We start from the raw sequence: 13482 nt of genomic DNA on the forward strand, positions 1-13482 counted from the left end.
CGCGGCCCCTTTAAGGGCGGGCGGGCGCCCGCGCCGGAGCCGGAAACGTCGTCAGGCGCGGCCCAGACCATGGAGCCGGAGCGCCGCGGCCCCGCCATGAGCCGGCCGCCGGCCCTGCAGGCGCAGACCTGCGGCCCCTGGGAGATGAAGGAGCGCCTCGGCACCGGCGGCTTCGGCAACGTCATCCGCTGGCACAACAAGGTAGGCGGCGGCCGCCCCCCGGCCCGGCCTGGCCCGGCCCGGTCCGGGGCCCGCGCTCAGCCCAGCCCGCGCTGTGTCCGCAGGAGACCGGCGAGCAGGTGGCCATCAAGCAGTGCCGGCAGGAGCTGAGCCCGCGCAACCGCGACCGCTGGGCGCTGGAGATACAGATCATGAAGAGGTGAGGCCGGGCCGGGCGGAGCCCGGGGCCCGCTCGCGGCGGGGGCGGCCCTCGAGCGCAGAGCCAGCGGCTGCGCCGCGGCGGATGATGGCGGAGGCGGCCGCCGCTTGCCGCCTCTTCCGGGAGGGTGTCCGACCCGCCACGGGGGCGAGAGGGTGGAAGCACACGCCAAAGAAAACCTGGTGTGGTGTTTCGTCAGAGCCCCGGGTTTCAGACTTCCTTTTTCGGTGCTTCTGCTGCTGCCTTCAGCGTTACCACAGTTATGCTACAGAGCTGTTCTTTTTGCCTAGCTTAACGTCCGTGCTGGGTTGTCCTTCGGGGCGTTGGATTGATTTTGTAGGATGCAGTGGGCCGATTGCAGTTTGAGTCTTTTCTGGAGGGTGGCAACAGACTGCGTCATGCTGCTTCTCTCGCAAGGCAGGTGCCTGTAGCTCCTCAGCAGATCTGCTGGGCGTGTGCGTTGAAGGAATGGACTGACTGCCTGTGAAACGCAAGGAGTTGGGATGAATCTAGGTCTGTGACGGATGGATGAGTTTAGAAGATGGATGACCTTTAGAATTCACTAGTTAAGTTTTTCTAGAAGGGTTAATGCCCTTGTAGGACTTTGTGTGATGACCATGAGCATGTGAAACTGCTGTTGCAGAACAGTCATCTTTCAGGTGTTACCCAGGTTCCGCTCATCATGTATACTTGCCTCATTTCCGCTCCTCAGACTGAATCATCCCAATGTGGTGGCTGCCCGTGATGTCCCTGAAGGGATGCAGAAGCTTGCACCAAATGACTTGCCGTTGCTGGCCATGGAGTACTGCCAAGGTGGAGACCTCCGCAAGGTGAGGTCTGTGGGATAGTGACCAAGGACTGGATTGGCTTCTTGGTCATCTGAAGGTTTCTATTGAAGTTTCCCTGTAAAACCTGTTTTCACATCCTGATGCTTCCTAATTCTTGTCATGGCACCAATGGGTTAGTCCTCGATACTACATTCAGCTTTTGAAGACTTAAGTGCTTTCCGAAACTATTCGTATTTGTTTGGCTGCAAGTGACACTGGAGGAATTTGCACATAGAGGGTGAGGGATGTGCAACAGGATGTGAGTATGGCCAAGATCATCGTAGGGTACATCTGTGGGCTGTACCCTTCCTGAAAGTGTTGAACTCCTATGTGTCATAGGAAAAAATAACGTTAATTCTAATCTTACTGTTTTTCTAAGCTTTGCTGTAATCTACCCATAGATAAAATGCAAAGCTTAGAGCTGAGATTTGAGCTGATGCTGCCAATTACAGGGCAAATGGCTATGAAGGATGGAGCAAGTAGAAGGAAGAGAATGGGTGTGACACTGATTTCTTTCACCCACTCTCTTCTCCTCCTGTGTGATTAGACCAAAGCCTGAAGCTGTAATTGCTGCTACCAGAGGTCACGATCCCATAGAGTTTTGTCCCTCTAGAGAATTTTGTTTCTGTCACTGGAACTTCTTGCATCCATGAGAGTTTGTGGGACTGTGAGCCCCACTCAGGATACAGGAGGGAAAGACTATATTCTGTTTTGTTTTCTTGCAGTACCTGAATCAGCTGGAGAATTGCTGTGGCTTGCGGGAAGAAGCTATTCTCATCTTGTTATCTGATATTGGTAAGCGGTATCAGTATCTTCAGTTGTCTGAACTGAAGGGGTTCTTTCAGTGCTGAACCCACTTATAAGGATATACAGCAGTCGTCTTAATGACTCCATCTTAGACTGACCTTTGAAGAGCGTACTTGTTTCCTGCCCTGCTCTCCCTGTGGGAGAGCCAACCTTTGATTTTTGTTCTCAAAAATTTGGAGACAGATTTTTCTTGCCCAGCAAAAATGCCACTTAAGATTTCCTGGAAGGTTCTGGACAGCTGAACACTTGCCAAGTGTCTCTGGTTTATGTTGCGCATCAGTCTTCACCCTCAGCTTAACAGCTGATCATCAGGACTTCAGAGTGTGTGTGATCAGTGGGTTTCCTTCAGCCTTTGGGCAACCACTATGTGGAATTTTAGATGGTTCTGGTGCAAAGATTGCCAAGTGCTGTCCAGAAACTTCTGGGTTAGAGTTTTTTGGTCAAGTTACGTTGTGATCTTACTGAGTTGCAGCTGAGGATGGGCATTTGGGGCGTACCTACGTTTAGAAAGGGAGCTTGTGGCAAGAGGATAAACGTGCGTTTGTCGTTACTGCAATTGTATCTCCCGCCCTTTGTGTTCCCAGAGTGTTTGTATTCTGCTGCCTCATCCTTATATTCCTTAGTGACTGGGAAATGATACCAAGTGCTGGCCAAAGACAATGGCAGATCATGTTTAGAGTGAGGCTTGTGTTCACATGCTTGTGCATGTATGGAAAGAGGGACAGACCCAATTTTTCAACTGTATGATCTGAACTGTAGCAGATAAGAAATATTTTCAACTGTTGATGTAACTTGTTCTCTGGATCACTTACCGTGCATGCATAGTTGGTCTTTCTAGGGTTATATTGTTGGTAACTCCTGAAAGTCTGGCTGGATTGTTTTGCACTGAACAAGAGAGCTCACTCTGGGAATGCAGCACTGTCAGAAGGGACACAAAGTCTCAGAGAGCAGAAAAGTGAATCCTTTTGGTTCAGGTCTGAATCATGGCAAGTTTAGTTTTCCCTAGCGTCGTGATTTTTCTTTTTATCCACAGGAGGGGAGATATCTTAAGGTATTACATTGAACAAGTGTGAGAAAATAGGGGGCATTTATTCTGCCTTTATGTATTCTTAAGATGAGATTTTTTGTCTTTCTAGTATAGATGGAATTCATTAGTCTGCCAGTTGTGGGGTCTTGATGGTTCTGAGCAGAGAAAGTATGTTTCATAGAAATTTCCTATGAAGAATTTTGCAGGTGAAATGGAGAGAACAACACCTTGTGGACAAGACAGAAAGAACAAAGTGATGGGCAGAGCAGCTTTTGGATTCTAGGTTAGGAAGGTTGAAGAAACAGATAGGTAAAGAAAAGCTGAGTATAGGCACTCGATCGCCCAGCCAGGATGTTGACTTATTCTCTAGGCAACTAGGAGAAATTTCTGGATTGGTAGCCATCATCCTTTACGGGAGATTTCAACTTCCCAGACATCAGCAGCGCATATCGCACTGCTGTGACGAGTATGTCGTGGAAATTCTTGAGGTTTGTGGGAGATAACTTCCTGTTACAAGTACTCAGCCAGCTAGGAAAGGGGCCCTCCTAGACGTGCTGTTTGTGAATAGAGAAGGACTTGTGGGAGATGTGATGGTAGGTGGCTGTCTTGGCCACAGTGATCATCCAGTGGCCTAGTTTAAAATTTTCAGTGTAATAAGGAAAAAGGAGCAGGGTTGCTACCCTGGACTTCAAGAGAGCCAACTTCAAGCTATTCAGGGAGCTATTTAGCAGAGTACCCCGGGAATCTGCTTTTGAGAGCTTGGGAGTCAGTGAGTGCTGGTCAGTTTTTAAGAACCACCTTTTAGAAACATAGGAGCAGGCAGTTCCAGTGTGTCGTAAGTCAAGCAAGCAGGGCAGAGGACCAGATTGTCTGAACAGGGAACTCCTCATGGAGCTCAAGAGGAAAAAGCAATAGTGTGATCTCTGGAAGCAAGGTCAGGCTTTGCAGGAAGATTACAGAGCTGTGGTTCATATATGCATGGAGAAGACATGAAAGGTCAAAACTCAATTAGAGTTGAAACTGGCGACTGTTGTGTCAGACAACAAGAAGGGCTTTTTGAAGTTCCTTCATAGCAAGAGGAGGTCTAGAGAAATCACTGGCCGTATACTTGTTCAAGGTGGTCACCTGCCTAATAGGGATGAAGAAAAAGTGAAGGCATTCAATGCTTTTTTTGCCTCTGTCTTTAATATTACTTACAGACATTGGGCTGTGCCTGGTCCTCTGAGTTGGAGGACAACGAGTGCGGAAATACTGACTTTCCGTTTGTAGACACTGAAATTGTAACGGATCAGCTGAATGTTCACAAGTCCATGGGGCCTGATGGGATTCACCCCAGAGTACTGAAGGAGCTGGTGGATGTTACGGCAGGACCCCTCTTGATCGTCTGCCAAAGGTCTTGGGAGTCTGTGGAGGTCCCTGCTGACTGGAAGCTAGGGAATGTTATTCCAATTTATGGAAAGTGTTTGAGGGAAGATCAGAGAGAAAACTCTGTTTCTGAAAGTGTTTGATGCTGGCTTTTGCACTTGGTGTTTCATTTTGTGTTCGATTGCACAAGATTTGACCCAAAAGCCATGCTTATACTAGGTGAAAATGAATCCTTAGTGAGCACATGCTAGGTACTGTTAGGTACACTCTTACAAATGGCTTTTTCTGTGTCTCAGCTTCTGCTCTCAGGTACCTTCATGAGAACAGGATCATCCACAGAGACTTGAAACCAGAGAACATTGTGCTGCAGCAAGGAGAGCAAAGGGTAAGCAGGAACCAGGTGTGTCTGCCTGTGCAGACAACATGCATGTGCTTCATGCAGTTATAGTGGTCTCTCTGCAAGAACACTCAACCCAGGATGACAGCTAGGTCAGATCCGTGTGTCAGATGAACAGTGTTCTGCATGCAGCTGAGGTGAAAGGTCATATTAGACTTCTGGTAACACCTGACAATTTGACTTTCAACTCCTAAGGGAATAACCAGACCGTACCGGTTGATCGGTGATCTGATTAGCAGTAGTGTCTCCAGCTCTGTGTGTATCAAGCCAATGACAACTTTACATTGTGATTTTTAGGAATCTACAGGAGCCTCCCATTTCTGCTTCCATCTCTTTGTTGGTACCTTTCCTGCATACCTTTTGAAGAGCTGAACCTTTTCTTTCTCTGCTGTATGGTGTGCTTTTAACAGGACTTCTCTAATGTTCTTCTCTGTTGTGTGTTTCAGTTAATACACAAAATCATTGACCTTGGTTATGCTAAGGAGTTGGATCAGGGTAGCCTGTGCACATCCTTTGTTGGGACTCTACAGTACTTGGTAAGGAAAGAATTAATCTAGAAGAGCAGCTACTCCTTTGCTGTAGGATAGAGTTAACCATTATCAAGCTTTGGGCTGGGATGAAGTACTTTTCCTGTTATGGGGTGTATTTGGGGTGCTGCAGCTAGCAAAGGTGTCGTTTTTTTTTTTTTTTCTGACACTGGGTTTTCACAGTGTCTGCTAGCTGTGTCTGCTATACGTAAGAGGCAGGAGTGCCAATAACTTCTGGTGCTCACTCTGAGGGGATCTCAAAACTCACAAGAGGCAGAGCATTCAGCACCATCTCGAATCTGTTGTATGAATGTCAGTGAGCTCTCAAGGGATAGAGAGACTAAGAGATGGGTGGCTTTGTCTCATGTGTGTGTAAACTGTCTCAGGCTCCAGAGCTGCTGGAACAGCAGAAGTATACGGTGACAGTGGATTACTGGAGCTTTGGCACACTGGCCTTTGAGTGCATTACAGGCTTCCGACCATTCCTGCCCAACTGGCAGCCAGTGCAATGGTGAGTGAGCTGGGGCCAGGTGATAAGAAGGGTGCACGCAGTGCAACTGTCCTGTTTACAGGGAGTACAAGTGTGGTCCCTTGATTCTTAAGGGTAATATCCCTATGTTCCTTGTCCCGTGGAGACTGACTCCCTTCACAGGAGTCTGACCTACCCGAGCAAGTTCAGCATTCCTGATACTTGTGCTTTGGGATCAGGACTGACTCCTGCAGGGCACGTAGCAAACCAAAGCGGCATCTATTGCATCCATCAAGAGTACCTTTTAACAGCCTAATAACATGCAAGCTGGGGAAGGCAGGTGGTTATTTCACCGTTGTACTTGCTTGAATTCATTAGGCATACAAAAGTGCGACAGAAGAGTGAGCTGGATATTGTCGTTTCAGAAGACTTATGTGGAGAAGTCAAATTTTCTAGCAGTTTACCCCGCCCAAACAATCTAAACAGGTGAGGACTAGAAATCTATTATGCCATGCTGGGATAAACTGTTTCTTCTGCAAAAGGATCAGGTTTATATTATATGCCTTACTATGTTACTCTGAATAAATTGAGTGCATGACACAAACAAGCAGTGGTTGTGTCTCTTGTCAGACTTGTGTGGTTGTGAGTCTGCTTCTGCTTTCTGAACACTGCATTTGTGATCGAGGGGAGGGTGGGTAAGTTGTTTGTAAGTCCTTCTGCAGAGTCTGGGCTGTATGGTGACTGCAAATGCATTTTTACCGTTTGTGATCCCCTTCTTGTTTTGGTCCTTCAGTGTTTTGGCTGGGAGGCTGGAGAAATGGCTGCAACTCATGTTAATGTGGCACCCACGGCAGAGAGGTACAGATCCTATATATGGACCCAATGGGTGTTTCAAAGCTTTGGATGACATTTTGAACTTGAAGGTGAGAAATAGGTCTGTATTACCCTGAAAAGTTTTCCGGAGAGCACTTGCTTGTAACCCATGAGAGAAGCTTGAGTCATAGACCTAGGAGGAGGAGCAGCACAGAATCTCATTCAGCTGTCTCTTGACAGCTAGTGACAGGTGCTTTCCTCTTGCTTATTTGAGGACAGGTACTCCCTGAGCTTGTTGGGAGTAGCAAATAGCTTCTGTGTGTGGTGGGTTCCATATTCTGGTAGAGGATTCTGCAGCTGAAGCTGTTTAATTGCTGTGTTGCTTCTCTTCCAGTTGATGGAGGATAAGAGCTTTGGTGTGATGTTATGAAGTAGCTGTGAAGTGACTTCTTGAGCCCTGCGAGTGCTTTGAACGGTTTATTGGTGGCCAGCATCTCAGTCCTGGGAATCTCTGCTCAAACATGACTAATGTATCTTCAGCCCTTCTCATGTCACGCTACTCTTCTTGTAGTTGCTTCATGTTTTGAACATGGTTACGGGAACTGTGCACACCTACCCTGTGACAGAGGAGGAGACTCTGCAGACTGTGAAGGCCAGGATCCAGTCAGATACTGGAATCCCAGAACAGGACCAGGAACTACTGCAGGAAGCTGGACTTGCGTTGTTTTCTCAGAAGTTGGCCACTAAACATATAGCTGATAGCAAGGTGAGTCTGGATACTCCCTTGCTGTTGAGTGAATCAGCTGGCCCCACTCTTACTCAGAGAGCGCAGCACTCCCTGCTGATCTGGCAGGCTTTTGTCATAGTAACCACACACACCTAATAGCCCTTGCAGAAGAGGCACCCTGTTGCCTTTGGTGTTTGGTCTTTGGCCGAGGAGGAACATTCTGTTCATGGTGTTACTGAGGCTCGCTTTTTTTGAGAGAACCTTGTCTTCTGTCTCTTGTCTTCTGCAGGTGAATGATACTGCTGCTGCAGACACAGATCTCCTCTTCCTCTTCGATAACCAGAAAGTTGCTTATGAGGCTCAGGTTGCCTTGCGTCCTCATCCGGAAAGTGTTGACTGCATCCGTAAGGACTTTCTCTAGCATGAATGTGAGAGGTTGTCTGCATTGAGAGGGATGCCTGTATTCTGTGGTCTGTATTGTGTGCAAAGAGTAGAGAGCTTTTTCATGTTGGGGCTGAAGAAGCAGTAAAATGGACCGGCAAAATAACCGAGGAAAGGAAGTGTTTGATTTTGTTATACTGGGGAAGCCACGTAGGGTTTAGCCAACTATAGGCTTTGCAAGAGGCAACACGCCCCTCCAAAGGAGTGATGTTTTGGTATATTTTGTCATGTGATAACTGTACTTCTAGGTTTCATGCTGATACACGTTTTCCCCCTCCCCTCTGTTTCCAGTTCAGGATCCAAAGAAGAATCTCCACTTTTTCCAGTTGCGGAAAGTGTGGGGTCAGATCTGGCACACGATTCGGATGCTGAAAGAGGACTGTAACCGGCTTCAGCAGGGGCAGCGAGCAGCCATGTACGGTGGCAATTTCTCTGGAATAATTATCTCTGCCTTTGTTCCCTGGTGAAAGGGAAAGGACAGGAATGGGGAAGCCCACGAGTGGAGCCATTAATGATTAATGAAAAGCTGAGAGTTCTGTCCTCTGACAAATGCTTTTGTGCTCACTGCTACACTCTGAAGTATCTACTTTTGATAAAAGTGGAAGTCTGCGTTTTTAGTTTGGGAGGGTAATAGGACATTCTTTTTGTCCGTGCAGGATGAATCTGTTGCGTTACAATAGCACCCTCTCAAAGATGAAGAATTCTATGGCCTCCCTTTCCCAGCAGCTGAAGGCAAAGCTGGACTTCTTTAAAACCAGCATCCAAATTGATCTGGAGAAGTATAAGGAGCAGATTGAATTTGGAATTAGTGAGTATGACATGGGGCAAGCAGAGATCTTTTTGTGCCTCTTAGGCCCACAAAGTATCTACCTTTTCCTGTATGAACCTGAGAAAAGCACTCACTCTTTCGTTCCTGTAGCTTCTGAGAAGCTGCTGTTTGCCTGGAGAGAGATGGAGCAAGCTGTGGAACTTTGTGGGCGGGTATGTTTCTAAATCTAACTGGTTATCCTAAAGATATTCTTCATTGTCCTCCCTTTAGATAGTAATTTCCCATGTCTGGGTTGATTCCAGATGTCACATTGCCTTGGTTTGGGTGGCACCATTTTTGCCAGTACTTCATGAAGCTCACTGTGTAAGGTATAGGGGGAAAAAGGGAGATCTTGGGGAATGTGAGAGGAGATTTTTGCAGTGGTTGCACTCAGATGTCCTGTTAACTCAATCCTGGAGCCAGGATAGCTGAAAAGAGGATATGGAACACAGGTTAAACTGAATGGGAAAGCGAATGATTAGATGATCAAACAAGAATTTTAAGCATCAGTTTTGAACTTTGAAAAGACAACAATTTCCAGTTCTTAGTAAACATTCCGCACCTGCTCCCAGTAAAGCATTCAGCCATTTGACAGTGTAACCCCTGTAGGGCCAAGGACCATCGCTTCCAGATGAGCAAAAGGTGACTAGTCAATACCGTATTCTCTTCCAACCCTTGGTCCTCCTCTACTGGGAGGAGGTAGAGGGCAGAATGACTTTCTAACAGCGGCAGCTTGTGCATATGAATGAATTCAAGGGAAAAGAATTTGGGGTGCTATGAGTGGATGTAGTTGTGTGCTGAGGGAAAAGGGGAAAAGTGGTGATGGATAGGGTGAGAGAAGAAATCTGGAATAGTCAAGGAAAAGGAAGCCCGATGGCCTAGGAACCAGCAGTACATTTGCTACAAAGTCTGAACCTTCAGTGGCTCTTTGTCGCAGGCTGAATTTTTTATCAAAAAATTATTGGAAGTTTTTTTATGCCAGAGCACTAAGCTTATTTCCTTGCATTGAAACTACTCATTCTCATTTGTCTTTGTGCAAGGCTGCTGTTTGCATCTTGCTGACATGTTTAGAAACATGAGGAAGAGCCAGTGTGAGTGGTAGTGTCTTGTAGTATGAGACTGTCCCAATGCTTATGTTCTGCCCTGCTTTCAGGAGGATGATGTGGATCAGCTAGTGAAGAGGATGATGGCCCTGCAGACAGACATTGTGGATCTGCAGAGAAGCCCACTAGGTCGTAAACAAGGAGGAACACTGGAGGATTTGTGAGTTGAACTACCCTGAACTTTATATGCAGGAGTATTGCTAGCTAAGCTTATTCATTGCAGGACAATGAAAGTGCTATGTGTTCAGCCCAAATTATGTGGGACTGGGAAGATGTTGACACTAAAAGACAGCTTTGACTCCTAATCTGTCTTTGGTCTGAAACGACAGACTGGTATATACAAGATCAGACTACTTGTTTGTAATTTAGGTTCTAGAGAAGTCCTTTGTGTTCTGTGCCTTTTTTCTTCTAGAGAAGAACAAGCCAGAGAGCTGTACCGGAGATTGAGAGAGAAGCCAAGAGGTAAAAGACACTTTAGCTCAAGGTCAGCTTGCTTTGTGTGGATAATAACTTTGCAGATGTCGTAATGAGCACTGAGAAAACTTTCTCTGTGTTCTAGGCCTGCCCATATGCTAGCTGCACATGACTCTACTGCTCTTGGAGAGAGGAGTCAGGGAGTCAGTTTTAAACTAGGCTAGCCTTGCTTGCTTGGAGCTTTTTGAGCTCTTCTTGAAACTCCTCTGGAGCTCTTTGTAGTAAGAATGTTCTGTGTAGCAAGAATGAAAGATGTAGATGTTCCTTTGAGCAGCTATATAGCCCCAAGGCATTAGACCCACCCACCAACTCTGCTTTCCAATTCTCATAATTTTGAAGGGGGCTACAATCCAGTGCAATTCATCCCACTCAAACTTGCGTGCCCTGGACTTTTTATGTTTTGGGATTAAAGAAGCAGCAGCGGATACAAGCCACTAAGAATCTTCTCACTCTGTCCTATAAGCCTACCTTTCTGTGTAACGCTCTCACTCTCATTCCAGATCAGAGGACAAGTGGTGACAGCCAAGAAATAGTACGACTGCTCCTACAGGCAATCCAGACCTTTGAAAAAAAAGTCCGTGTCATTTATGCTCAGCTCAGGTGAGCTTTGTAAAGTCAGCTTTTACTGAGGGTTCAGAAGAAGCATTTTGTCTTTCAGCAAGAGGTTTTGTTCTAGAGATTTAAAACCCAGTGAGCACAGAGAATGAAATCTCAGTGTTACAAGAAATAGGAAACTTGAGAAACATTCTCCTACTGCAGTTGCCCATGTGTGATCTGATTATTATTTTTTTTAATAGTAAAACTGTAGTTTGTAAGCAGAAGGCACTGGAATTGTTCCCCAGAGTGGAGAAAGTGATGAATCTGATGAACGAAGATGAGGAAACAGTTGTTAGGCTTCAGGAGAAACGACAGAAAGAACTGTGGAACTTGCTGAAAATTGCTTGTGTAAGTGATACAAAAACTCCAGAGGTTACTGACACAATAGTTAATTTAGTCTGTCCTATGATTCTCTGTCATTTTCAATTGGTATTAAAGCCAAGTTCACCAGGCTGTCTCATACTCGTGGCTGTTTAGTGGAAATAATTGCAGTCTGAGTCTTCTGTGTTTTCCTCAGAGTAAAGTACGCGGTCCCGTTACTGGCAGTCCAGAGAGCATGAACACATCACGTCTTGGTAGCCCTGGCCAGCTGCTGCTGCAGCTCCCTTCTGGAACCTACAATTTATCAGAATCTGTCAGGAAAAGGTGAGTCAGACTCTGAAGTTCTGTAGCTGCTCATACCAGCACTACAAAGTTGGGACTCCTGCTTTGTGCAGTAATGACACACAGGCTTTCTCACATTCTATGCTTTGTGTGTGTTCAGCTTCCATTGTCCGCAGTCTTTTCCACCTTAGTAGCTGGACTTTCTGGGACTTGTGAACCTTCCTTCTGAAAAACTGGGAATAATGTATAGCTTTACTTCCCCCTGTCTCAGTAACAAATGATTTATTTTATATGGCATGGTTGGGCTTACCTGAAGTACGCTGACAACAGGAATTGTTGGAGCATTGTCATATGAGGTGATAGTAGCTGAGCTGTATCATAAAGGAGAGACTGCGTAAGCAAGCACGTGTAGTTTTGGCTTGCTTAAATGAACTGGGTCACCAGTTGGAATGACAGACCTTAGTTTGTTGCTTATTCCTTCATTTTATAGGCCATTCTGGAACTTTTCTGTAACAACAGTGACTGCACATAGTAAAAACATAGAAGTTGGAACATGCTTCCTTTTCCCTGTCGCAGTAAATCTGGGGCCGTCACCAATTTTTGTCAGTTGCAATAGGAATTACTACCTTATGCATTGACTGGCAAAGGTTTTAATATTCCTCAGCGCTCTGCAGCATACCTGCCAGAAATGCTTGTTAAAGGTAGAGGCAGCATCTCTTTCAACAAAACTGCCATGGAAAATAATTGTGTAATAATTGTCCCTTTCAGTGAGGAGCTACTGCTGGAATCACAGAAACTCTGTAGCCAGCTAGAAAATGTGATGCATGACACAATGAAGGATCAGGAGCAGAGCTTCATGGTAACGTATTTGATACTTTTCTATAAAGGGGCTGGGGAAGCTCAGGTCTTCAAACTTCTGCTTGTGTAACTGTGCCACCAATAAGTAATATGGCTAATAGAAATCTGCATATTACTCTTGGACAAGGAGAGAGTTGGAGCTGTGGAAGATAGACAGCACCCACTCCCCTCCTTGGAACTGCTGACTGACATATCCCCTGCTTGCTGAGAACAGGAGCCATGCGCTGGGGACTGAAGTTGTGCTAAACAATAGAGGATGGGGGAAGGCACTTGGCCGCTTTACAAAAGCGCTGCAAAACTGCATTGTTAAAATTGGGATGGTCTTGTGGTGGCAATACAAGGGTGGACAGGGATGCTTATTTAATCATGCAGAATATTGGAGAAAAAAAAGTAAAATATTAGAGAAAAAGCTTAAGGGCTTCCTTCACAGCAGTCACATGGTTCATCACAAAACTGCAGTGACCAACTTGTTCACAGTAAAATCTTTAAATCTTTTAAATTGCTTCCTCTGTACTCTGGAGAAAGCTTAACTGTTTATGCTTTAGGCTCTAGATTGGAGCTGGCTGCAGCTTCAGGTAGAAGAAACAAACAGTCCAGAACAAGCCCAGATGTAAAATTCACTTTGGTTGCCTCTGAAGACATACTACTTCATGAAGCCAACTGTGAAAAGCTGCTGCCTCTGAGAAGGGATGTTCAAGTGCTGCCGCCTCCCATCACCTACTGCTTATGTGATACACATGGCCTAGCTTTTAGTATCCACCTCTTGGACACTTTTTTTCCACAAAGACATGGTAGGAAATGCCTGTTGTAACTGCTTGGAAAGAGTTCTTAATCATGCCATAAGACAGCAGATATTCTATCCTGATGTATCTTCCCTTAAGCATCACAAAATCATGGTGGTTTTGCTGCCTTTTAGGCTTTCTGACAAACAATGGACAATGCAGGCAGTCAGCTTGCGCAGTCACTAGTAGATGTCACCTTCCTAATATACTTGAACTGTGAACTTAATTTCTTAACTTTGCCGATTTGCACTTTTTTCCTTAAGTGTAACGGTTGTACTTACCTAATACTTGTTTCCTATATGGGAACGAAATTATCTAAAACATGTAAACTTTTGGTTTGCTCTTTTTGATACCCTCAATAACATTTTACTGAAAAAGCTGCTTTTGCTGTGCAGGTCTCTAAAACGTGAGAGGTGTAAAAATGTTATAGAGACCACAGAGAAGGAAATCTTCAGTGTACACATACACTTTAACAAAG

The 13482-nt window shown here is 45.7% G+C and overlaps 1 protein-coding gene across 1 annotated transcript; it reads left to right on the top strand.

Annotated features, from left to right (window-relative positions):
* Positions 1 to 65: 65 nt before the first annotated feature.
* IKBKB (inhibitor of nuclear factor kappa B kinase subunit beta) lies at positions 66 to 13479 on the top strand. Its single transcript, XM_074928744.1, has 21 exons — positions 66 to 201; positions 285 to 379; positions 1092 to 1209; positions 1932 to 2001; positions 4702 to 4790; positions 5249 to 5338; positions 5716 to 5840; positions 6177 to 6284; positions 6592 to 6721; positions 7183 to 7377; positions 7628 to 7742; positions 8071 to 8194; positions 8436 to 8587; positions 8699 to 8760; positions 9741 to 9850; positions 10103 to 10152; positions 10665 to 10764; positions 10962 to 11109; positions 11279 to 11406; positions 12133 to 12223; positions 12768 to 13479. Exons 1-21 carry the CDS (start codon positions 70 to 72, stop codon positions 12834 to 12836), a joined length of 2301 nt encoding a protein of 766 aa, XP_074784845.1. The 5' UTR covers positions 66 to 69; the 3' UTR covers positions 12837 to 13479.
* The last annotated feature ends 3 nt before the right edge of the window (positions 13480 to 13482 follow it).

The sequence above is a fragment of the Athene noctua genome, chromosome 28, assembly GCF_965140245.1.
Source record: "Athene noctua chromosome 28, bAthNoc1.hap1.1, whole genome shotgun sequence".
Taxonomy (NCBI): domain Eukaryota; kingdom Metazoa; phylum Chordata; class Aves; order Strigiformes; family Strigidae; genus Athene; species Athene noctua.

Bases quoted from the DNA above. Each gene is read 5' to 3' on its own strand.
- IKBKB (XM_074928744.1), top strand. From the start codon at position 70: ATGGAGCCGGAGCGCCGCGGCCCCGCCATGAGCCGGCCGCCGGCCCTG. The intron at 6,722-7,182 runs GTGAGAAATAGG...CTCTTCTTGTAG, and splicing joins ATGACATTTTGAACTTGAAG to TTGCTTCATGTTTTGAACAT. The intron at 8,761-9,740 runs GTATGTTTCTAA...CCCTGCTTTCAG, and splicing joins CTGTGGAACTTTGTGGGCGG to GAGGATGATGTGGATCAGCT.